The sequence below is a fragment of the Sinohyriopsis cumingii genome, chromosome 18 (genome assembly GCF_028554795.1).
Source record: "Sinohyriopsis cumingii isolate HCF-2022 chromosome 18, ASM2855479v2, whole genome shotgun sequence".
NCBI lineage: Eukaryota > Metazoa > Mollusca > Bivalvia > Unionida > Unionidae > Sinohyriopsis > Sinohyriopsis cumingii.
Genome location: NC_142978.1, coordinates 74,325,379 through 74,353,133, shown reverse-complemented (window position 1 = coordinate 74,353,133; position 27,755 = coordinate 74,325,379). Strand labels below are relative to the sequence as shown.

Genomic DNA, 27,755 nt, shown 5'->3' with positions numbered 1-27,755 from the left:
TCGAAATTTATACAGAATTCATAAACCGGAATAATATTTTCTGTGATTCAACAAGAGACTATTGACACTGCAGCACTTCGCAGGTTACAACAGATGTCATCATCTTCCATTTTGGATTTCATCGGGATTCGAACTAAGCTTTATTCAGGACTTTTTATTACTAGGACTTCTAATTTTTACTTCTTGGATTATTTTTGGATTTGATTCATAAAACCCTAAGTTTTTTTTCTCATTTTTCACTTGATATTCTAGAAAAAAAAATTATTTGTTAAATTTTACAAAGCTAGTCGTTTTCACTTTTTCCCCTGTTTCTTTTTTAAGAGCCTTGACTCATAACAGCTATTGTAGCTGCCTGCATGCACATCATGTGCCATCATGACATGAGTGTTTATGCTATTGCAGCTGGGTGCATGCCCATGATGCCAGCATGATACGAGTTTATGCTATTCTAGCTGGGTGCATGCCCATGATGCCCGCATGATATGGGTTTATGCTATTCTAGCTGGGTGCAGATTCATAATTGTTGTCTTTCTAGGGATCTGATCTTAGAACAGGGTAGACTGTTTTGCATCAAAATCTTTTTATCATTTTTTTTTATTTTACTGAAAACAGGAAATATGTTGGGGAGTCCTGTAAGTATGTAACAGCAGACCATCATAGCAGTTTTTTAGGGGCCCAAAGTGGCCGAGTGGTCTAAAGCGCTCTCTGTTACGGATCACTGCCATCTCACCTCTGTCTGCGTGGTTCGAGTCTCAGATTTGGTCAATGTGGGCATGTGAGAAAGCCTGCCAGTAGCTTCTCGTGGGTCAGTGGTTCTTTCCGGGGGGTTTTCCTGGATTCTTCCTCCACCATTAGTAGTGGCCGCCATGTATAGCCTATCGTATGCTGAAAAATGCGTTAAAACCTACAACAACAACAACAACAATTTTTTAACTCAAAGGATACCATAATATTTATATTTAAGAACAAACTGGAAACCATTCTAACACTTTTAAGTCAAAAAACCTGTTTTATCCAAGAATTTTCAGATTACTAAAACTGTACTGCCTGGTAGAATAATACAAATATAATGTGTAGCATAAAAAAATATGTATTCGGTCATATCTGAATTCAAATATTTATTTCTATTTCACATTTATCATCCTGTAACAGTAACTGGCATCTAAAATTTTTAAATCCATTTGGTCTTCATCTGATTCTCACAGTATGTCCTAGGATTAAAAGAAGCCAAATATCAAGAATCTGAATAAACACTGAAGGTTTTTTTCATATAAATTTGTCTATTTTCTTTTTATTATGCTTACTAAGCAGTTTCTGCAGGTACACTGTGTTAACAAATCTAGGTCAAAGCTGCCTGCATTTGAGAATATGATATGCGATCATTAATTTAAATATCCATACCATCTAATATTTTGGACATATTTTGAAAATATTAAGAAGTTTCAATAGTACATAAAATTTCTGGATAAGTAAGTTAATTTTTTAAGTCAGCAGTAAAAATTTTCAAGATGGAACATAAGCCAAGGAACATTTTACTCATACCAACTCAAGTACTATAAATGGTACATTATATGTCTGCCCCATGCTTTACCGATTACTGAACGGTGACCTGGACCTTTGCTCAATTTATGCAGTTTTGAACTAAAATGACTTTGCAGAAACCATTATTTTCTTATTAGACTTAACGTGATATTTGACTGTTAAACTCCAGAATCTAAAGTTATTTTTATTTCCTAAGTGCAAGAAATCCACAAAGTCTGGTCAATGTATTTCCTCAATAACAAAAGCTATTCTGCAAAATCCGATTTTTCTTCGAGGGACAATGACCTTACCACTGAGCTTTTAACCCATAAATGACCATGACCACTGACCTTTTAACCCATAAATGACCATGACCACTGACCTTTTAACCCGTAACCAACAGGCCTCTTCCATACCTTAAGTACAAGCCCCACACAAATTTTCGTCAAGATACATGGTCTAGAAGCAACATTGTTATGCAAAAGCCATTTTTCTTCCTTCATAGACAATGAACTTTGACTTTCTGACACAAAATTCAATCGCTTATTTCTTATCCAACAGGTAAGTCATGCACAAACTTTGGAGAAGATACAAAGTTGAGAACTGAAATTTTCATGCAGAATCTATTTTTCTTCTTTCAGTCAGTGACCTTGATCTCTGATCTCTTGAAACCAAAACTGATATGCTTCTTTCTTTCATCAAGAAGAAATTTGGCAGAGGCAGGTGCTGCAGAAAGGGTCACAGCATAATAGGCCTTGCCAAAAGGAAGGCATACAAAAGTCCAGGTGATTAAACAGATGACAGTCAGACCTTAATTACCATAATTATAAACACAGTTCCTCTTGTCATCCTAGCTTTATCTTTCAAGTGACCAAGATGGCTCTTTCTCAGGAATCACCATATTCTTGCCAATGCTGCCTTATAAATAATTTCTAGTGATACTAGCATGCAGAGAAGGCCAAAATAATTAACTTTTAACACATACTACATTTAGAATCCAACTATACTTCCTTTCTTATATAGAGGTCATCAAATTTTCAGGACTGAAGCTGACTGAATTCATTTACCATCACCATTGTTTTCATTAAACAGACACATACAGTGGAACCCCGCTATAACGCGCCCCGCCATAACGCGAATTCGGATATAACGCGGTCGTAGCATGGCTCCCGAATTTTCGTATATTCATTCACACATGGAGAAAAAAAATTTGGAGAAAAGCAAAAAAAAACAAAACAAGAAATTAACTTCATTTTGGGCATGAGATTAGTTGTGACTTTTAAAATAATATGATCGTGGCATGGTTCCTGAAATTTGAAATTCATTTACGTGTATTTTTATCGGACCGTGAAAATATTTGTTTAACGTACGATAAATAGTGTGTAAAACGTTTATTATAATTTGGTGGAAGAATTCGCGTATGACTTTTAATAATAAACGATCGGAACTTAACAATTTATCCTGGTTCTTTAAGTGATTTTGGAGAAGTGATCGTGTATGAATTCTAAAATAATACGATATATATAACGTACGAGAAATAGTGTGTACAACGCTTGGCTTCTGAAATTTATCAATTTGAACAGGTTGTGGTGAAGTTCCGTATTCTACTCTAGAAGAGAAAACTGGTTTCATTAGGTTTTTGAATTGTTAAGCCGAAGTAAACATTATCGGAAGTGTTACTTATTACGGATCCATGAGTAAAGCCAGTAAATCGTCTTTGTGATTGTCTTCCATGAATTCTGTATACAGTCGTTGCTCAAACAATAGCCGACATGGGCTTCTTATTTAACTGCAATCACAGCCAAGCAGCAGACAAAGTTGTGGTTGATACAAGAGTCGCACAATTTAATAAACATCAAAGGACGAAAGCCGCCAACATGTATGCTGTGCTTGGCGGTGTGATCAAACAACAAACAGTTGAAAGTAAATAATATCCACTTTATTATCTGTAAATTAAAAGGGTATGAAATTGTACATCCGTTCAGCTTAATTTTGTTTTATATAAAAAGTGATTCGTAACCATTGCAGGCCTTCATTACTTAGTTATTGAGCTTTATCTGTGTACGTTGTTTGCTTATATAAAAAAATATTTTACTGTTATGGAAAAGCAAGTTCAAAAACGCAAGTCGTTTTCTGCTAAAGAGAAACTGTATGCCCTAGATCAACTAAAGAAGGGCAAACAACAAACTCAGCTTGCCAGAGATCTAGGAATCAGCGAGTCCACTTTGCAAGGGTGGAAAACAGATGAAGGAAAGCTCCGTAGTCTACCCAACATTCTTGAAGAGGAAACTGGTTTACAGCGTAAAAGGGTTAAGTTAGCTAATGACGATGTCCTAGATTCAGCTTTGTACCAATGGTTTGTACAAGCTCGCTCAGAAGGTGTTCCAATTTCTGGCCCAATTCTGAAAGCCCAAGCAGAGAAATTTGATCGCCATATCAATGGAGATGATTCCAAATTTAAGGCGAGTAATGGCTGGCTAGACAGATTCAAGAAAAGGCACGCTATCAGCCAAGTTCTTGTGTCTGGGGAAATCTGCTCCGCTGACAAAGAGGCTGCCAATTCCTACCCGATTGGGCTTAAAAAGTTGCTGGAGGACGGTTGCTACACAGCCGACCAAGTTTACAACTGCGATGAGACTGGTTTATGTTATAAAATGTTACCCGATCGCACCCTTGCAACCAAGACTGACAGTCACAAACGAGAAGGTTTCAAGAAGAGGAAGGACAGAGTGACTCTCTTATTTTGTGTTAACAAGTCTGGCAGCCACAAAGTCAGACCTCTGATGATTGGAAAATCGAAAGCTCCCAGATGTTTTCATCATGTAAATATGAAGGCACTTCCATTTCAGTACACTAACAGCAAGAATGCTTGGATGAATAGCTCCATATTTGACGACTGGTTTCACAAAACATTCGTTCCAGATGTTCGGGCTCATTTACGAAAACTCAAGCTGGAGGAAAAAGCTCTCCTCCTGCTGGATAATTGCCCTGCCCACCCCCCAGCGGAAAATCTTGTCAGCAGTGATGGCAAGATCAAAGTTTCGTACCTCCCGAAAAACACTACGTCAGAAATCCAGCCACTTGACCAAGGCATAATTTCCGTATTTAAACAAAATTATCGCCGTGAAATGATAAAGGGAATGGTAGCAGATAATAACGCATCCGTCGACACATCATTGGCATTACTCAACTTAAAAGAAGTATTAATTTAGCAGTTTTCACATGTTTCTTTTGATGTTCACAAAATCTGAAATAAAAGTTATTTGCACGCTGAAATCATGCGTTGATTGTTAATTATTCTTGCAGTTGTCGCATATGATAAAATTTTAGCGGTATGAAATTTGTACAGACACCGTATGTAGACCCGGGAATAGCTGCATGCAATGACCGTACGATATCAGACGGCAAGTAAATGGTTTCAATATTTTGTTCATCCTATATTTTACATGACGAATTCAGACTATTACAAAATTATTGAATATTTTAAATCTGTACGATTTTCAATGAAATTACATCCATTATGGATGAACTGCATGCCACGACGGCACGGTAGCATACGGTGTTGATACACTTTTCATGATATAGCGATAGTCTGGTATTATCGGTCAATCTGTATTATCGTTCAAACAAATAAAAATTAGTAAATGTTTTTAATGCACAGTAATAACCTATAAATATATTAGCCTTCGATTATTTTGAATATATCTTAATTAATGCATTCCAGTTAATATTCATCTGATGATAAGCCGACTTTTGATCATTGTACATGTATACACGTATATGTTCTCGGAAAAAAAGTTAAATATTGTAAAACCCCGCATTAACGCGACCCCGCTTTTAACGCGATCCGATTTTATGGACCCCGATCATCGCGTTATAGCGGGGTTCCACTGTATATGAGAAAGAGGATGTCACTCTTACCAGAAGATATGTTGGAAAAATACACTAAGCCTTCGTGCAGAGTCAACTCCAACAGGAGTACATCTACACAGATGAAATGAAAAAACAAACCCCCGATCTGCAACCAGTTTTCTTTATTTGTAAAAGAAAACACCAAAACAAGGTCAATTTAAGTGTTCCTTTTTTGCAAGCAAGGGTATAATGCAACACTTTTTACATACCCCTTTTCTGACAAGCATTGACTGTGCATAGTGCATAAGGAAACAACTGATATAAATTTTCTGGAAAAGATATTCAGGCAATATGATAATTATTTTCCTGCACAGAGATTACTTGGACAGCAAGAAAAGTAATTATATTATAAACTCTGAAAGGTTTGATCAATGATGGTATGCATACAAAGGCAGAATAACTGACATACAAGACGATACCTGTATTTAGGGAAGAATCGAGCAGGTGCCTGAAAGTTGACACAAGTAAGAATGCGGACACGCTGACAATCACCAGAGGAACTACAACTTGCACTGTTCCACTCAAATGGCAGTATCAGACTCACATTCATCCGCATTGTGGACAATTCATCTGAAAAGGAGTAAAATATAAATGTTTTGGAAGAGAATAAAATAATTATAAAAATATACAGTGAACTTTTAATGTAAAAGTAATGATATCCAATGAATGCCTAAAATGAAATCATTGTACTCGTACATTTTTTCCAGGATTCAAAGCAGCAGCAAGGCATAAAATGTAAGGCTAATTCAACGTTTCTTAATGGCATTAAAGCAATTAAGGTTAATTTGATGTTTCTTAATGGCATTAAGGCAGTTAAGGTTAATTTGATGTTTCTCACGGGCACTGAGGCAATTAAGGTTAATTGAATGTTTCTTAAGGGCACTGAGTCTTAACTGCATTAAGGCAACTGTTCAGGTCCCTCTACTTGCAATTTTTTAATACTAAAATCATCAAAAGGTAACATAGTAGAACAATAACTTTGCAGCGAAATATGGTGCAATACCAACTGTGGCAAGGTATCTTGTTTTGGTTTCATTATAGACAGAAGATTTTGCTATGTTAATGTCTGGACAAATCCTTGAAACAACAGGCCGATTCCAGTGTTATAGTAAAAGTTACATGTCGTGTGCGCTTTTACTCATCTTAAATTTAATATAAATTGTTGTCTTAAAATTTAATTCCAAGGACTGTTCCAGTAAAATATATACCCCCTTGGGAGGGAAGGCACTTTCAAATTCAACCAATCCGCAACAGAAGCAATTTAAAAAAATTATGATCCACCATCAGATGTGTTTTAATCGAGAAACACTGCCCCCTACAGAAGTATATTTTTTAAACATAATTTCTGGCTATGGGTTAGTGGGCGGCAGAAGCGATTTTAATATTGGGTTGGTGACAGAAACGATTTAAATGACAGCTGGCTGGAGGTAATCTACTGAATTCTTATAGATCATATAATCTACTGCATATTTTTATTTGTATTCATTCATTATAATTGGTCTTTTGTCCTTTTGTTTGTTTGTCTGTCTGTCTGCCAAGTATGTCTCTGATACTGTGAAATCACAAATTTTCATGGTGGCTCATTATTTGTTGATGTCATTGATCAGTCCCTTAATACCTACTAATTTAACATCCAAGAATACAGATTTTATAATAGATATTTCTATTCTAATACAGAAATCATGAATCTGTATCCTTACTAAACTCTGTTTCCTAAAGTGATCACTATGTCTTGCTATTTTTCTTTTTTCTCAGGCATACTGCTTTTGATTAGAATAAAAGTTAAATCTTGTATTGCTTTAAATGTGTGGTCAGATTCTATGATTCATTGTTATTATTTTTCTAATAAATGTTTTGGTAAACATATATGATTTGTCAGAACAAAAACCAATGATGCCTGTGGAAGTGATGTTGCATCATTTGTCTACTTTTACACTATATCATTTCTTGTAAGAACATCTTTTTCAGTTACTGATGTCTTATTTTTACGCCTTGTTGCAAGACTAATATAAAGTTATACAACAAATATAGCAAGTCAAACATATATATTTTATATCATACGTTAGATTTTAAAAAATGGATAAAAGTCAAGGAATCCTTTTCCCCAGAGCACTCATAAAATCAATGTCATTGCAATTAACTGTATTGTCAACAGCATCATCATCATCACTGATGGCCTAGCAGTAACATTCTGCACTTTCAACCCAGTTGTCACAGGTTCTATCTCCCACTTCTAGTCTTTCATATGAGACTTATACCTATGGCCTGAGGGGCTTTCATGGCAGAGTGGTATAAGATGCTTGTCTTGTGATACAGATCTGAGGGGCTTCCATGGCAGTGGTACAAGATGCTTGTCATGTGATTAATTGCCTCCAATGTGCTAATGAGAATGTTGCCAGTTACTTGTGGAAGGTCAGTGGTTCTACATAAGTGGTGTTTGGCAACTTGAGATCTACACACACTTAATTATTTTGTATGGGGATTATCTGATGTTCCATATGAGCACTGATATGTTAATTGTTTCTGAATTTAATATGATCCTCCTCCTCTGTGTACAAATATTATTCTGTGCTGTGAACTCCTTTCATTGCCTGCTGTCTGAAACGCATATGCATAACTAGCTTGAACAAGTTACTGTTCTTTATGGTTGTGCAATTTTCAACATCTCACATGTATGGCTCCATGGGTATTCTCTCTTGGATATCTGTGTTCCAAAAAGAAAAGTTTTGAACCAGAGGTCTCGTTAGGATTTTAAAACTAAGAGTCCATGACTCCCATTTTGGTAAAAATATGAGTCCCACCAGGAAAAGTTGCAGTCCCCTCTCAGAAAACTATGCAAATTATAAGAAATATTGGTTGCCATAGAGTTTAATTTCTACATTCTTTATAACACTGACATAGCTTTTGCTTGTCCATCAGAGCAAGTCTGAATTTTTTCGATCCAAGGAAGGTCTAATTCAAAGCACTAAGCTAGGCATCACACACTTTCTTACACTTGGCTACTGTCCCTTCCAAACTATCAGTTCTAGCAACTTTAGCCCTCTCCTGAATCTCACAATCTTCGTCAGTTTGCCGTTGAACCCCAAAATACTCATTTAAGTCTAAGTCTCAACATGTCACGATTCCAAGGTCATGTGCACTGCTTATTCCATTACACTTGGAAATGAACACAACAATGAAAGCTAAAGTTGTTTATTTGATGTACTGTTATAAATGACCACATGTACATCTCTGGGTATTTCTGCCTCTGAATTCAAGCACTGTAAATATCTGTAGATTTTCCCACCCAGCTGCTAGTCAAAGCCTTTGACCTTGCCGCTCAGATATTACAGCGTGTGCTTTTGACGTACTCTTATAATGGTGACGACTGGGAGGGGGGAGGGCTTTCAACCACTAAATTTTGTCAATGTAAATATCAGCACAGCTAACTGATCAACACATTTTCCCACTATGCAGGTGATTAAAGCAGGACTGGCAAGTCTTTGAATTTTACCCCCCACCTAAATAAAAAATATTGGCCTCCAAATATGCGTGATTATAAGCGTTTCCGAGACCTCTGTCAGTTTTCACTAACATGAACCCTGCCAAAGATTCACTTCCTTGAATCAGTGTTTTGCTGCCTCTTATGCCAGATTTTTCTCTTCCATAATGCTGTATTAGGGTTTTAAGTCCAACATTCCCATAGTCTGCTTGTTTAGACATGGGTATCTTAAATAAATATAACCGGCATGTTGTCCATCCAACACGTACATCGGACTCGCACTCAACATCAATTTTGGGCTCAAAATCACACACTGGTATTTCCAGTGACCTTTTCCCAATGTCCAACAGACCGATATACATGAAATTCATTGTCATCATAGCTATCACCAGCCAGTATTTGACGACTCAAAACATTGTGATTCAACCATTTTGGTTTCCTGTGTGGCCCTTATTGGGAACACATCTGCAAAACTTCCACGATGAAAGTAAGGCTAAAACTCCATAAAATGCCTGTTCCAGGGCCAATGAACGAATCAAATTTAGTTTAACAGCCATTCATGTTGAACCGAAGTATCCAGATATCTGGATGTCACATCAACCGCTTTGAGACAGCTGCGGCAGCGCAAATTACATCGCGAAATGCACTTTTAAAGTTAAAGTTACAAGTTTAATAAAAACTGCATACTGTGTAAAGCACATTTTTTATATCCGCAACGTTGACATAATTTGCAGAACGCGTATCACTGCTTTAAAAGTATGTGAATTCGTACAAATTACGTGCACTTGAGTGTACTGGCATCATTTTCTGACCCAATGTTTTATTCATGTTAGACCACTAGGAGGGGGTTAGATGAGATTTTAAATATATATTCGGGTTTTTTCTTTCTTTCTGACAACCCCACCAGCGATTTCTCATTTTGTTAACAGGACCCACAACTGAAGTGATTTTCCTAACCAACCTTCCACTGTCAGAATCAAAATAGTTCGAAACACAACCTCCTACAGAAGTTTTTTTGAAGTGCTGTCCCGGGGGGGATATATGTTTTACTGGAACAGCCCTAATTTTGTTTGACCAAAGTCTTTATTACTGCATCTCTTGTGTTTGATCACAATGTACATGTATATGGTCCACAAAGTTTCTGCTGTGAGAGTGTGCTCTTTTGCAAGAAATGGGATCTGTAAGCAGTTTTGTATTGCAGTCACAGAAGATTTACTGGTACAATCAACACCGATGGTGGCAAACATGGACAAAGGCAGCTTCTGATCCTGATTGGTACTGGATCTGCTTGATGTAGAAGGAACTATATCAGAAGCTATCTATAACAATACCAACTGTACTACTCCAAATATTGCTTCTTGCTTGAAATCATTATAAGTACATTTATATTTGTGTAAATCATCTTTAAAAAAAAAATAATCATGCAAGCTTCATATTTGGCAATCCAAAAACATTCTTTTTTTCCCAAAGCCATGTGTCTGACTTGCCACTTAGCACACATTTTTAATCATCCTCTATATCAGAAGCTATCATTTAACAATACCAATTGTACTATTCCAAATAATGCTTCTTGCTTGAAATCGCTGCATATACATTTATATTTGCATAACAAAAGTCTACCATAACACCCATAAGATACTGTTTAAAAAAAAATTAATGGCTGATTATTAAGGCTAATTTAAAGTTTTTTTAGGCTAACAGCTAAAATAAATGATTTTCAATGCTTTTTCGGTTAACCACAAACTCGGTTTTCATTACGACAGTATCATATGTACAGTAATATAGCGGATCAAGAATCTAACACTTTTCATTTCAAAATTAATGGCAGAAATAAAGATGATGCTTAGTAAAGATCTGTTCTATATATCAAATTACCTTCTGCTTGACATTTTTGGGCATACATGTATTCAGTTTGAGACCAGTGTGTAGAAAAAGGTACAAGCTATTTTTAATTGAATGTACATTAAAGTGATATTATTTTGAAAACTTTCGGGATTTTTTGTGCACAAAAATCATCCTGTATTGATTTTTCAGTCATATTATAAAACATACCAACATTCTTCAGCGAGAGCTAAATTTGGATGAAGTGTTCACAAATATTACAGCAAATTCACATATTCTATTTAGCAAATCCTCTGTGCAAATCATAATGCAATTGTCTCTACATGTATTATCATAAGCAACTTCGGGGTGGTGGGGTAGGACCAACCTGATAATCATATTTCAATATGAACATCCATCTTGGATGAACAGCAACAAGATGACGTTCAAGCTGGCCATTGTGGAGACTATATTAATTTAAGATCTGCACCATTTTCATTTCAGTCCAACCAGATATCATTAGAAATCTTTTGATGTAAAACCAGTGTCAATATGACCAGATGCAATACGATTTTCAAGATAGCCATACTCAATATCGGATATTGGACAAGCATATATTTTATCACCCCATGTCTATATGCCTTTTTGTTTAGAAATAGCCATAACTAGATTTTCAAGATGCTGGCCATATTGGAAGTCAGACTGGCAGTATTTTTGTTTCAGAACCAACCTGATATCAAAAGATGTATTCTGTTGAAAACCCATGCCAGTATGGCCAACCATCCAAAAGGAGCAATGCAATACAAAGATTTTGAAGATGACCATCATTGTGGCCATATTGGATGTTCAGTTTAGGACCAAAAGTCTTTTCATGAAAACTCCATGGCAATAACATTTTGGAATAACAACACGATTTTCAAGATGACTATCATGGTGGCCATATTAGATATCAAATCAGCAACATTTTCATTAAGGACCAGCTGAACATAAAAAGAATTTTAGTGAAAATGCCATGCTGATGTGACCATCAATGTAGGTGCGGTAGTACTAACAAAACTGTCAAGATGGCCACATGGTTGTTGTTGTTGTTGTTGTTCTAGGGTTTAACGCCATTTTTCAGCACAAGATAGGCTATACATGGCGGCCAGTATAACTGGTGGAGGAAGAAACCTGGAAAACCCTGGGAAGAACCACCAACCCATGAGAAGCTACTGGCAGGCTTTCCCATGTAAAAACGTTAGCCGAGCCTTGGACTCGAACCCACGCAGACAGAGGTGAGATGGCAGTGATCCGTAATGGAGAGCGCTTTAGACCACTCGGCCACTCGAGGCCCCCACCATTTTCGTTTAGGACCAAATGGACATCATAAGAAGTTGTCTGGTGAAAACACCATGTCAATAGATCTTTATGTTCAGGAAAAGTATAGATAACAAGATTTTCAAGATGGCAACTACCTCAAATCGGCACCATTTTCACTTATGACAAACTAGACATCATAAGAAGTCTTTTAGTATAAAAACCCAGTCAGGAAAAGTTCTGGTCTATGACCAGTAGAGCTAACAAGGAAACATTAGTGTCAATTATTGCTCTGTTCTATGTCATCTCTACAGTAAAATAGCGACCAGGGATCGTCCTGGGCTTCGCCTTTGTCACAAATTGCATTTTCTTTCCTTATTAGCAACAAAATATACCATCTGGCAATTTTTTTTATGACAACCTTTTTGGTTGTTTAATTTGTACATACAGTCATGGATCTGGAGTAAAGGGACCACGAAAGGAAGCCACAGACTTGGTTACACAATGCACTGGAATATCTCTGTTACATAAACAAATGTGTTGTTCATATTGACAAACCCATCTTTACAGTGCATTTTTACATTATAATCCGCTTATGTTGACATCTGACCTGAGTACTGTATGCTGTGATACACTCAGTCATGCTACTGGACTATACCTACAATCGACTGACCTCTGAAGACACGAACAGAAACAGCTACAATTAATTGAATGGCTAATCATTTTTTTTTAAATGTACCAATAAAACAGTTTTGCTGAAACTTCAGAAGAAATGGATTATTTTAGAAATACTAATTGCTGTGTATAAAAACAAAACAAATGGAAAAAATCACAATCAAAATTTTATACTGTCAACAGTGCACCTTTATCATGGGTAAACGAAAATTTACCGTTGAATGTTCATCGTCTCATCCTAAGAGTAAGTTAACAAAATTAACAGCATTTGGATTTAGTGCAAATTCATCAGACAACATAGTCCCTGAACCTGATTTTATACCTGACAGTCCAACATCATCTACGTGTAGTGATGGAAGTAATGCTTCAAGTGCAACACCACATCATGATGAACGGGTCAAAAGTTACCGAAAATTTCTCGACAGCTGGAAACTTGGGCGTCCATGGCTGAGATGTGATACAAAGTTAAAGCAGATATTCTGTGATATATGTATCAAGGCAGAAGTCATCAATCCATTTACAACTGGTTGTGATATTTTGAAGAAGGAGTGTGTCACCAAACATGAATCCAGGTGGGGTAATTTTGCTCACTGATCTTTACTTTTGCCATTAATCCTGTGTTACGACTCCAGGGACTTTATGCAACAAGAAATAGCAAAACAAACAAGTTTTGCATAAATGAAAATAATTCATTTCTGAAAACAGTAGTGAAAGAATTAAATTAACTTACAGCATGTTGAATGAATTCCTCCTACCTAAAAGTCCTTACAATTCCAATAGTTCCAAGAAATCCAAATATGTTCCAACAAAAAAATGCCCCTTCTGTGTTGAACTTTCAAATGTACAGAGAGATTTCCAAAGAATTCAAATAGTCATTGAATAAATTTAGTTAATACTGTACAGTTATTCTAGCATGTCTTGCAAAAAATCTTTTAAAAAATCAAGTTCGGAGATTGAATCCGAAATCGCGCAGACTGGGACCTGCCAACTGGAAGTTTTTTGCAGCATATTTAAGCAACGTTTTCACTAAAATAGTCAGATTGTTTGGGGTCCAATACACATGAAAATCTCACCGTTCCTCCCTGTGGAGTGCATTATCCCCCCCCACCAATGTGCCCCCATTTCATATTCTGGTCACCTGTGCCCAAACTGCATTATAGTTAAAGGTTAGACTCAAGCCTCTTTGACACACTTGAAAGAGACTGCCTGTTCTACAGTGAGTGAAAGCACTAACAACTGATTGACAAATAAACAATGCCCTTTTTTGTTACAACTAACAATGCCTAAAATGGGTGTGAATTTATGTTAACAGTTCAAATGTGGTCTCAAGCTACCATACATGTGATACCTATTTCCCAAATGTTATATCCCACCTTATTTCCTTATTGTTAACTCGTATATGCATATAACACTACTTTCTAAATAACATATTTATTCCGAATTATGGGGGGGCACATATGCTCTGTGATATGTTTCTTCATTCCTTCTTTTAATTTAATGATGGTAATTAATGCTTATATATACGGTACATTAATGCCAGGTGTTGACTCGTGTAAGTTTCATTGGTGGGAATGGAGATCTAATTTTGCTTGTCGAGAAAAATTCTACAGCATTCGTGATCATTCTTGGGATTCAGAAATCAATTCACTACTAGCAAAGCGCAGCAAAAATAAATTTCAGAAACTCCTGGTTGACGGAGATATATTTTGTGATGCTAGCCATAAAATGTTTGGTGGGGGGGTAATTTAATTCCTGAATGCATTAAATCAACGGTCGCATTATAAGTCACTTATCTTACATTGCAAAATATGATCATAGGGTTTTAGTATTAAAATGTCATTAACTAAAGTTCCTTACAAAACTATTGTTTGGAAAATAATACACGCAATATAGATTTGCTTAATACCTGATGTTTCCATTTTAAAAAAACGAGAGAGACAGAGACAGTAGATGTCAGGAAAGTAGATATTTTACATTTGATAATGCATTTATCTGAGGTGATAACAGTCATACCTATGCATTAACTGTGATGCGGGATGCATTGACCATGGACGTAGTGCAAAACAGTTACGTAATGATTTATTCTGTAATATTATGGCTGTATTGCTTGTTGTCAATAAAGTAATAACTATCCCATCTTTTTCAATTTTCATTGCCTATTACAATATACTTGGAAAAATATTCACTACTTGTTCTGGACTAAGATTCAGCCAATGTGGGCATGTGAGAAAGCTTGCCAGTAGCTTCTCGTGGGTCAGTCGTTCTTTCCGGGTTCTTCCTCCACCATTAATACTGGCCGCCATGTATAGCCTATTGTGTGCTGAAAAATGGCGTTAAACCCCACAACAACAACAACAACTTGTTCTGGCAACATTTTTTGAAAACTGGCGACAAAATAATGAGGTTGGCAATTAATTTGGCAACAACTTTTCAAAAGCCAGGACCATCCCTGAGCAACCATTAGATCTTGACAATGAATCTGGTTGAGTCATAGCAAGGATTTGGAACATGCTAAACTATTACATTCCTCAATGTTATTAATAAATGCACTAAATTTGTCAATTTAATTTTAAATAAACATTCTTAGTAATTCTCTAAATCTGGTTTCAAGCAATAAAATCATTCTAATAAATTTTTACCCTATATCTGACAAAAAAGAATAGAGAATAACATAATCTATCAGTAGATCCCCAAATGAACACCTAGAAACCTGATGGCAGATTTAAAATCCAGCCTGGATTCAGCCACCTGTGTTAATATGTCTAGCTACCTTGAAGGCCCAACTGTCTCCCAGTGATGTTAGTAGCCAGGTGAGTAACATTATGAGGTATGCTGATAAACTGTCTGGTTGGATGCATCTCCACCCACATGGACACCGAAACCATCCTGTAAAGGAAATAAATGGCAGCCTGAACTCACACACATATATGAATATAATTGACTTTCAAATTTCAAGCAGTGTAACTGTGACATGCTAGTGAATACTCCTGACACAAATCCAACTGAATGACTCTCCATGAAACAGTACCACTATTGTTTGACAAAATCTTTCAAATTGCAAAAGAAAGAGATAACTGTATTTTTGACAGATATGCAGAAATATATCAGTAATTACACTGTTGCAATTATTTAGTCTATTGATTCCACTAATGTACAAATGACATTACTAAATTTGCAACTGCATAACCATCAATACATGACAGAAAGCTTACATTTACTGCGGAAGCTTGTTATAATCCACTTTGTTATAACAAATTCACATATAACATGGTCACATAATGGCTCCTTATTTTTTGTTTTACATGTCCTTTATTCCCTGATACTACTCAAAAAAGAAGCCAAGCTGATAAAACACTATCCATGTTGACATACAATAATAGCCATGCTGGCAAATACAACACTAGCCATGCTGGCAGATAACACACAAGCCATGCTGACAGATACAATAATAGCCATGCTGGCAAATACAATACTAGCAATGCTGGCAGATAACACACAAGCCATGCTGACAGATAAAACACTAGCCATGCTGACAAATAATAGTTCAGTAAAGTTTCAAAAAGCTATAGGTTACAGATCATAATTAATATTCTAATCCTGATTATTATTATTGTTACTACACATTTTCTTTTTAACTTACTATCAATCTAACTATAATGCGATTTTGATACAAATCAAAACCAGCTGTTATGGACCCCAACAACTGTGTTAAAGCAGGGTTCCCCTGTATCTCCTAACAATTCCCAGTCTCTAATTTTCATATCTGCTTCAAGGTCATAGAACTAATTTCTGATTATCTGCTCCAGTTTTGAGATGAATTGTTACCACTTTCTTCAGCACTGATGTATCCACTACGCATTTCTGAGAAAAATAACTTCTGATGAACTAATAAAAAATTACCCAAAGATAGGTTTTTACAGACTGACACCAAGAACCAAGATTTTTAAAATGGAGTGGAAATGCCAGTCAGGTTCTAACAGACTGATACCAAGAACCAAGATTTTTATAATGGAGTGGAAATGCCAGTCAGGTTCTAACAGACTGATACCAAGAACCAAGATATTTATAATGGAGTGGAACCCTCTGCCATTATTATAGATTCTGTTCATAACTTGTATACAATATCTTGTCAGGTCTTCCAGATTTGCACAGCCTGCAACATACAATGGTAACACACTACCCTTCACTCCTACAGACCTTTGCTCAAGCCAGTGTCAGAATTTATAATCATTTATGGATTCCCACTTAAAGGTTAATTGCTTCCTATGGCCTCCATGGTTTCCTCTACTTTAGTAGCAATCTGAGATACCAATCCAACTCTACTTTTTAGTACCCATCTGAGATACCAATCAGACTCTACCTTAGTACCCACCTGAGATACCAATCTGACTCTACTTTAGTACCCATCTGAGACACCGATTAGACTCATCATGGAAACAATACAGTATGCTAAAATAATAAGGACTAATTTATGGATTCCTCTTTTGTTTTTCCAACATATTTAGATAAATTTTCATCTTGCAAAAAAAAGTTCAATTATAAACTCACCCAGCCCCACTTTTCTTCACATTTATCTTTTAGGTGCCTGAGCTTATCAATGGAGAAAATTGTACATTTTTAAACTTACACTGTGTCGTCAGGTTGAGGTTCTGTGGCAGTTGAGCAAGGCATGCTATCAGTGCTGGTAACTTCTACTTGTTTTACAAACGGCAACTTGTTGTGGATTTTGGATAATTTGTTCTTCAACTTATGGTCTTCCTCATCCACATCTACAACATCATAGCTTGACATTTTGGAGCTGTTTGTCTTTTCATCATAGTATTCATCAAGCACACAGAAATTCACAGTGGTCAAACCATAAAGAAACTTGTTCCAGTCCTAGAATTACACATTGAAATCAGTACACTGGAATGAAATGCATGGAAAGGAAATTTCTTTGATCACTACAGACAAAAGTTAATCAAATATAGAAATGTCCATGAGCGATTGTAAGTTGAGATACTGTGTGTACTCGCTTATACGTCAAATCCAACTGCAAACAACAAAGATCCTGATCTGTTATAACATAATGCACCTGCAGATCAGGGTATATTTTGTTTGCTCTACTGATTACTACTAACAACCTACAAAGACCCAGATCTGCCAGCCCATTATGTGATGGCAGATCTGGGTCTGAGCAATTTGCAGTTGGACTCGTCTTATAAGCAAGTACAAAAATAGTTCAACATAAATGACATTTAATGGCAATTTTTTAAAATCCAATATGGAATTTCTTCAGCCAAAACACAGCAGCTGTAAATGCATATTTCTTGCCACAAAATAGCCAATCACAAATGAGCCATGAACCTGTCATGAACTGGTTACAAAATGGACTAGTCAATCCCTCCATAAAGTCATTTAAGTCAAGACACCACCATTACTAGTTTTACCCACAATTAATCCAGACACAGATGAAAATGATGAATATAAAAAAATCTTTAACTATCAATATAGAATTCCCTCACAATAAGGATTTTCATTATAACAAAGTTCCCGATATAATGCAGATATGGTCATGGATTCCTTTCATTATTCAGTAGTGGTACAATTATGTGCATCATGTACTTCATTATAAGGCAGTCTCACTGTACAATGGCACATATACTCAGACTCCCATGCACACTGCTATGATGGCATATTGTACTTCATTGTAAGACAGTCTCACTGTACAATGGCACATATACTCAGCGACTCCCATGGACACTGCTATGATGGCATATTCTACTTCATTGTAAGACAGTCTCACTGTACAATGGCACATATACTCAGACTCCCATGGACACTGCTATGATGGCATATTGTACTTCATTATAAGGCAGTCTCACTGTACAATGGCACATATACTCAGCGACTCCCATGGACACTGCTATGATGGCATATTCTACTTCATTATATGGCAGTCTCACTGTACAATGGCACATATACTCAGAGACTCCCATGGACATTGCTATGATGGCATATTCTACTTCATTATAAGGCAGTCTCACTGTACAATGGCACATATACTCAAAGACTGCCATGGACATTGCTATGATGGCATATTCTACTTCATTATATGGCAGTCTCACTGTACAATGGCACATATACTCAGAGACTCCCATGGACATTGCTATGATGGCATATTCTACTTCATTATAAGGCAGTCTCACTGTACAATGGCACATATACTCAAAGACCCATGGACATTGCTATGATGGCGTATTATACTTCATTATAAAGCAGTCTGACTATCAGACAGTACATGCACTCCATGGCTCCCATGAACATCATCATGAGTACTGTACTTCATTATAAGGCAGTCTCGCTCGAAGAGGGTACAGATACTTCATGGCTCCCATGGACATCAGCATGAGTACTGTACTTCATTATAAGGCAATCTCACTCTAAGATGGTACAGACAATTCATGCCTTCCATGGACACCATCATGAGTACTGTACATCATTATAAGGCAGTCTCACTATAAGATAGATGTGCACTTTCTGGCTCTCATGGACATCATTATAATAAGGAAATACTGTATCATATACTTCATTATAATGTGGTCTCACTATAAAGGCCATATACATCGTGGCCATCATTTTAATAAGAGAATACTATATAATCTACTTCATTATAAGGTGGTTTCACTATAAGACCATATACTCTATGGCTTCCATCTACAATATTATAGGACACATGGTACTAATGATATGGAAAAATGGGAACCAGCCTGGAAATATGTGCATAAAATAGAGTATATATGGGTCTGGCTGACCAGGATTGGTTAAAAATGTAAGTTATGTTTTAGGAAAAAGAATCTTTTGAGCGCTTATCCTAAATGTAAGTGAAAAAAAATAGAGACATTGTTTTATTGATGGAATTTCAGTCCTTTAACAGTCTTGAGTTTGGAACACTCAGTACTAAAATTAGCACCTGACTCTTTGGTGTGGAATTGAAAGCACATGTTTGAAACACATGCAGGTCCAGAAAATGCCACAGCTCATATCCTTTCCTCAACACAGAAGCTGAAATCCAGGTTTCATTTATACTGATAAATATAGGTTTGATCATAAGCACACAGAAATTTTGTTATTGAATTTTTAATATCATGGTGTTTGCATAGGTTTACTATGGGAACTGAATTAGTACCATGAGTCCTATAATACTGTATCAAATACTCTATTATAATGTGGCCATATAATCTATGGCCCCCCAAGTATAGCAGTAAAATGAGGGAATACTGTTATCATGTACTTTATTAAAACGTCATCTCATTGCAATGCCATATAATATACGACTCACACGTACAGCATTATAAAAATGGGATACTATATTATGTACTTATAAGGTAGTCTCACTACAAGGCAGTATGCTCTATGGGTCCCATGTACAGTGTTATTATGTGGGTGTCCTGCACCATAAAATCTGGATAACATTTTTTGTCCCTTTTTTTTTAATCTAATATTTTTACCAGCATATTATATTTACCGTATATGTTGGGACACTGTCTTTGTTGGGACAACATAAATTTTTTTTGAAAGTAATTTTTTGTGTACTGTATGTTCTGAGACACATCGTTTTCTTCAAGTAATAAGTTGTGTGACACCTTTCAAATCATTTGAAAATTACATGTCGGAAAATACGCTCCAACTGAAATTTTATTTTAACAAATATAAAACTGTGTACTTGAGATAAAACTCTTTAATCCACTGCAGCACATACGATCCATTCTTTCAGTGCATGAATATATTTTTTAGCTTTCTCATACTGCAAAAAATTATCGTTAGAGTCAACACATCACCTGAAGCAGAAACTGCAAGGACTAAAGTCAGATTTTTTCAAATCTGAACCAGTCATGCTAACTCTCACACTTTTGACCCCCATCTTATTGTCAGTTGGTCAAGGAACGAAATCAAAGTACACAAGAATTTAATCCATGTTAATGATCATATTGTCGGTGAAATCATCTACTTCTTTTCTGGCCTTCATGAATTCATTTCTTTTGGGTCATCGATATCCACGCGCAAAGCACAATACTGCATTACTTTAAAAATTGTTCCACTGTTTCGATTTGTTTTCAAAATTTCAGTAAATACTGGTGAAAAAGAACCAATGTTAGCTTGGCCATCTTTATATATTCAAAAAAAATTTAAAAAAATTAAAAAAAATCAGCACACAAAACAGCATCCAAAGTTGGCTTCCAAGTTTCACTTGATTTGCAATAAAATAACCTTTGTACTGATATATTTTATATAAATAAAATCAGGCTTTAAAGTATCCAAAGTTGGCTTCCAAGGTCAGCTTGCTCTGTAATAAAAATAACCTTTGTCTTTGATGTCCTGTTGGCAAGTTCAAAAAATAAGTTTACTGCTTGCTGCTAGTTATGTTTATTTACCACCCAGGCTTCTATCTGCTTGGCATCTAAAGTTGTAATTGATACAAATGGGCATTTATGTCTAAAGGTAAATAGTATACACAGCAATAACATATTCAAACCTTTGAGCAAACACAATTTGTTTCTCAATGTTCATATCAAAAATATTTTATTTTATCATGTCCCAATATATATGGTAAATATGGTAATATTGTGCTGACATTAGTGACAGGAATCGGTCAGAAATTCATAATCGATAATCGGTTCCACTTAACCAACTGATAATTGATTTTAATTGGTTACTAAGAGCAAATTTTAATTTTTGTTTGTTATTCAGTTATATCTTTGATCAATAGTTCAAGATGTTAGTAAATGTACAGGAGCAATCTCTTTTAATGACAGCTATACTTTAACCTGATAATAATATTACATTTTTGTCTGTTGTGTTTTGTTATTTTTGTTCTACATCTTTGTTAAATGAACGCAACTTTTTATGGCTGATAAGTCATATGCAACTGAAATACTGCTACAATCCCCCAAAATCCTTTCATTCATATGTGATGTGTTGATAATTTTAAGTGTAGAAGGACATGGTTTTCTTGTTTGTCATTGTTTACAAATACTACAAATAATGTTGCATTTAAAACTGAAACAAATCATCAAAATGTGTTTAAATTTGTTAACTATTTAACAACTTGATCATGCAATAATGGCTATATGTTCCTAATTATGAAATTTTGCACCTATGAAATATCATATGGTTTTATATCTGTAGTTGTGAAGGGAATTAATAAATTTCAGGTCAACTTTAGTGGCTGGGAGATTTTCTAACCTTTATGCTTGCATGCAACTAAAAAGTAGTCTCCCTTTGCATGCAACTAAAAAGTAATCTCCCTTTACACATAATCGATTATGGAGTTTCACAATCAGTTATCTTAGTGGTTCACTCAACCAACTGATGATCGATTATAATCGATAATCAGAACAACACTAGCTGACATACACTTACATCATATAAATAACTATATAAATACATGCACACTAAATGTGATGTGGCAAAATAAAACAAAAAACAATTAAAAAAGTTATTTTCTATTATATGAAAACAAACATACTATAATGACATAAAAACCTGTGATTATTACTGGGATTTTTAGACCAGTTTTTAATATGTTTCAAAAGCTACATATATTATATGTCCCCCCCCACCCCCAAGCCAGTTTTTACTGTGTGAAATGCAGACTTTGAGTATCCTTGGAATGACAGCCAGTAGTACAAACATAATTCATGTATAAACAGACCTTTATTAGATCTCTCAGATGAGGAATCCGACGGAAAGCATGAAGGATACAATCCACTTATAAGATTCATATACTCATTCATAGCATACAATACAGTTAACAATTTCATTGTAAACTAATAAAATATAAAATGTATACTTGTTAATATAAAATATTTACCACCAAATACATGTGTCTATTCCAAGTTCCAACTGCACTAGTCAAAAATATCTTCTAAGTAAGCTTGGACATGTGTATAGCATAGAAGAATTTATGTGGTCATACACAGGTCACTATGCCCTTCTTTGGGTTTTAGGGTATAGCAGTAATAGGGATGCTTCCAATAATTAAATTTCATGACTGAAAGATAAACAGAATAAAACTTTACCCATGCTACTGAAGGATGACATACATATCAGAGACCTCTTGCTGCAAAAAAAAGGGCATAGTACTTTACCAAGATACATCCCCTCACCAAGTTTCATCATTCTACATGGCGTATATATGCACAAGTTATACTTGTGTGCTCATGTGCTAAACACAGAAATCCTAACCACAGCCATCAAAATATGAAATACAGTAAAACCTGTTATGAGACCGCCCCTTCTGCCAACCAAAAGTGGTCTCTCAAGACAGGTGGTCTCTCATAAGAGGTGTGTGAAAATGGACTGGTTTTCAGGGTCAATAGTTAGCATTGTTGAAAAATAAATAATACCCATACTCACTGTACATGTATCATATCCTTTATTCATAAATCTTGTTAAATATTGCTTGCATTCCTCTCAAAATATCTTTATATAATAAAGATATACATCTATCAAACAACGAGAACAAAATTTATATTTCAACATCACATTAATATGTACAAAAAATGAACAGTTAGATATGATGTATATATCTTATTTTATACACTTATTCACTTGTTTTTTTTAAGAAATCCATTATACTTCTTTGTTGACATGTTTTACTCAGCTGTTTGGTCTGAACATGTATCTCAATTATTGCCTTTTCCTGAATCAACTTTCCACTTACTGGTATGTTTTTACTCCTTGCAACACAAAACCACTCCCATACTCGCTCGTTCAGATCTCCGTAAACTGTCCATCATGCCGTGGCATATTTCCTCTGTGCTTGTGCACCTTTCTGCTGTTCGTTTCTAATGGACTCCTTGTCTTTGATTACATTGCAAACTTGCATTTTACCGATGCTTAAGCTGACTGCTATTTTGCGAGTGGTCTCCCCTTTTTCATTTCTTTCAATGACATTAATCCTTTCTTCAAGTGTTAAAATTTTTCTTTTTTTCAGCGGAGGTTCTGCCATTGTTATTAGTGTTGACGTTATAAAGACTATTGGTTTTGATCAGGTTTTGGGGAAATGTGGAATAAATATATATTATGTACTAATGAATGAAACCAAAAGACATAATTAACTCATCAAGAAACAATACATTTATTCTGAGACGAAGTTTAAATCAACAGCATTATTGCTTGATAAACAAAAGGTTGCAACCATCTGCACCCAGGTAAACAGATGGTGGCTTGGTGAAACACTAACAAAAGAAATAAAAAATAATTTTAAAAAAATCTGGAAATGATTCTCACTTACTAGTATTAAAGACAATGAGCTAATTCACCCTCCAGGCATTATGGATTAGCTGGAAAGACAAATGATGTACTCAAACCTACACCGAAGCCCTTTCAAACGATTTCTCACTGGGACATAAGGACTACCGGCATTTTCTGAGTTTCCATAAAGATAAAGAAAAAATACAAACTTCTAAATTGACTGCGTATATCCATCATTACTCCCTTTGATGTTACTCTTACTGGCTATTCACATGACTTTGGCACTACAATGGCAGTTAGTGACATGTACTTTAGTCTGGTTTACTGCAGTTTACAAATAACACCATATGCTGGAGTTCTAAATTTCACAAAACTGGTACTGTAGCAAGACAAATTCTTTTTAAATACTTTATAAGAGCAATCTTTACTATTTATTCAGTCTTTGTTACAAAGGATTAAATGATAGAGGTGTTTATCTCGATATATGGTTGTTCAACTATAGTGTTATTTAATGTGCACTTTGTTTGCATACTACATTTATCCCGAGCTCTAGTGTTTACAAAGAATTAAGTTAAGGTCAGTGGTGTCAATCTGTTTTGTTTTTTTGGCGATGTGGTCGTTCATAGCAGTGTCAAAATGCATATTTTGCCAAGAAATCGCGGTCGCGGGTCGCGTTCAGCAGGTGGTCATTCATAACAGAGCGTTTATATAGTAAAATCGATCCGTGCATTACGATTGTGGTCAGAAATGACAGGTGGTCACTCATAGCAGAGGTCGCTCATGACAGGTTTTCCTGTAGTCACAATAAGCTTCACCTGAAGCATGGGTACAGTAATTATACTTGGTCTGTGTTGGCCACATTGAACATCAGATCAGTGACATTTTCAGTTTTGACCAACTAGATTGGGTAAGATGTTTTTTAGTGAAAACTCTATGTTGACATAACCATCCACTGAGCAGGTGCAATAAAATTTTTATGATAGCTGCTGTGATGGCCATATTGATTGTCTCAGCATCACCACTTTTCTATAGGATAAACTAGACCTTGGAATGAATGTGCATGTCAAGTTTCAAGGCAATCATCCGTAATTTAACAGTGATAACAAACTTGTCCTAACAGACACATATCAGAAGTCACATCCCATAAGCTTGTCTGGGATAAGATCAGTAGAAATAAAATACAACTGTTGGTATTTTTAAGTGGAAATTTTAGTACTGCAATAGGAGTAGATAACTCTGTGTGCCAAACTGCACAAGCATATTATTTAAGTAAGCTGAAGGTATATTTTTCACTGATATGGTCTTATTGCTACTACAGCCAGTCAAGACCCTTCATGTGCTATTACAGCCAGTCAAGACCCTTCATGTGCTGTTACAACCAGTCAAGATCCTTCATGTGTCATTACAACCAGTCAAGATCCTTCATGTGTCATTACAACCAGTCAAGATCCTTCATGTGCTATTACAACCAGTCAAGATCCTTCATGTGCTATTACAACCAGTCAAGATCCTTCATGTGCTATTACAACCAGTCAAGATCCTTCATGTGTCATTACAACCAGTCAAGATCCTTTATGTGCTATTACAACCAGTCAAGATCCTTCATGTGCTGTTACAACCAGTCAAGATCCTTCATGTGCTATTACAACCAGTCAAGATCCTTAATGTGCTGTTACAACCAGTCAAGATCCTTCATGTGCTATTACAACCAGTCAAGATTATTCATGTGCTATTACAACCAGTCAAGATCCTTCATGTGCTATTACAACCAGTCAAGATTATTCATGTGCTATTACAACCAGTCAAGATCCTTCATGTGCTATTACAACCAGTCAAGATCCTTCATGTGTCATTACAACCAGTCAAGATCCTTCAAGTGCCATTACAACCAGTCAAGACCCTTCATGTGTCATTACAACCAGTCAAGATCCTTTATGTGCTATTACAACCAGTCAAGATCCTTCATGTGCTATTACAACCAGTCAAGATCCTTCATGTGCTATTACAACCAGTCAAGATCCTTCATGTGCTATTACAACCAGTCAAGATTCTTCATGTGCTATTACAACCAGTCAAGATCCTTCATGTGTCATTACAACCAGTCAAGATCCTTCATGTGCTATTACAACCAGTCAAGATCCTTCATGTGTCATTACAACCAGTCAAGATCCTTCGTGTGCTATTATAACCAGTCAAGATCCTTCGTGTGCTATTACAACCAGTCAAGATCCTTCATGTGCTATTACAACCAGTAAGATCCTTTGTGTGCTATTACAACCAGTCAAGATCCTTCATGTGCTATTACAACGAGTCAAGATCCTTCGTGTGTCATTACAACCAGTCAAGATCCTTCATGTGCTATTACAACCAGTCAAGATCCTTCGTGTGCTATTACAACCAGTCAAGATCCTTCATGTGTCATTACAACCAGTCAAGATCCTTCATGTGTCATTATCTAACCCAGTCACGGCCATTAGTGCTCCTTTGGATTACTCAGTGAGCAATGATTTTCTCCTTGCTTTCTTATACCATGCAAACAAATGTACATACTTTCACCCTTCTAATCAAAATGAACAATGATTAAAAAAGTAATTACAGTTGGAATAGCAATGCCTAGACCCCACACCTCCACTAAAATATTATGCACAAACAGCTTGATGATATTCACATAAAGAAAGGAAATGCTTTATTCTAAAGTAGGCATAGGCAATGTCTGTTCAATTGTAGAATGCTTCGTGCCAAGTCATATTCATCCCATAAACTTAATTATCATTTTTAGCACATAAAATACAAAACTACAACTCGTATCCTAAGACTGGCATGCCACTATTAGCACATGTGCCAGAGATTGCCAACACACGTTTTAAAGTATGGAACAAAAACTCTTTAATATTTAAATAGGCTTGACACCCATACATGCAATTCTTCTAACACCACTTTCAGAATGATTCGTTTAAATTTCCTTAAGATTGTCCAAATGTGTATAATTAATAAAACAAGTCACTGATTACAATCAGGGAGAACTTTATTGTGTTCTTGAATTTTGGGCCAAATATTTTAGCCTAAATCTTGGCATTTGCTAATGATAACATATATGGACTTTATACATGAAGGAAGCATCACATATATGAACTTGATGTACAAGAGGGAGGTAGCACATAAAAATCTCCATTCTTTATAACACACAGTACTACCTCACTATAGCACTGTTCGTGGGATCCATAAAATAAACCAAATTTACAGGTGAGCTAGCTCACCTTATTTTTTGAGGCATTTTACATCGAAACTCACTAGTAAATAATGTAATGCACCACCGCTCTAGTGGCATAGTGGTTAGAGCGGGAGGTTGTGAGTTCGATCCCTGGCCGAGTAATACCAAAGACTTGCAAAAATGGTACTAACAGCTGCTTGGCGCTTAGCATCAAGAGGTTAGTGTTAAGACTAGTCGGACTGGTGTCAGGATAATGTGACTGGGTGGGACATCATGCTACATGTCTACGGCATGATGCCCCAGTGTTGGACATCACTATAAACTGCCACACTGAAGACATCGTAGCAATATGACAGAATTTTTTTTAAAGCTATGTAAAAATCCTAATCACACACACATGTAATGCACCAGCTTATTAAAATGGACAACATCAAACCAGGCCAGCGTAGTGTGTGAGTAATTTAAATAAACTGCAAAATATTTAGCAATAACCAGGCTGTAAGTGATTCTTTTCATTCAATTTCTTCAGAATAGGGCTGAGGAATTTTGTTGTCTGGCAACTCAAAAGAAACTTAAATTTATATAAGCTGTTCAAAAAAA

The 27,755-nt window shown here is 35.9% G+C and overlaps 1 protein-coding gene across 2 annotated transcripts in view; it reads right to left on the bottom strand.

Annotated features, from left to right (window-relative positions):
* The window catches only part of LOC149776989 (transmembrane protein 248-like), a 62,499-nt gene that overhangs the window by 21,993 nt on the left and 12,751 nt on the right, over nucleotides 1-27,755 (bottom strand). For both annotated transcript variants that reach the window (XM_089941742.1, XM_089941743.1), the window contains exons 3-5: nucleotides 17,334-17,584; nucleotides 15,477-15,592; nucleotides 5,853-6,003 (exon numbers count right to left, since the gene is read on the bottom strand). In XM_089941742.1, the coding sequence (XP_089797868.1) occupies nucleotides 5,853-6,003; nucleotides 15,477-15,592; nucleotides 17,334-17,584 (518 nt within the window). The remainder of the gene's footprint in view (nucleotides 1-5,852; nucleotides 6,004-15,476; nucleotides 15,593-17,333; nucleotides 17,585-27,755) is intronic.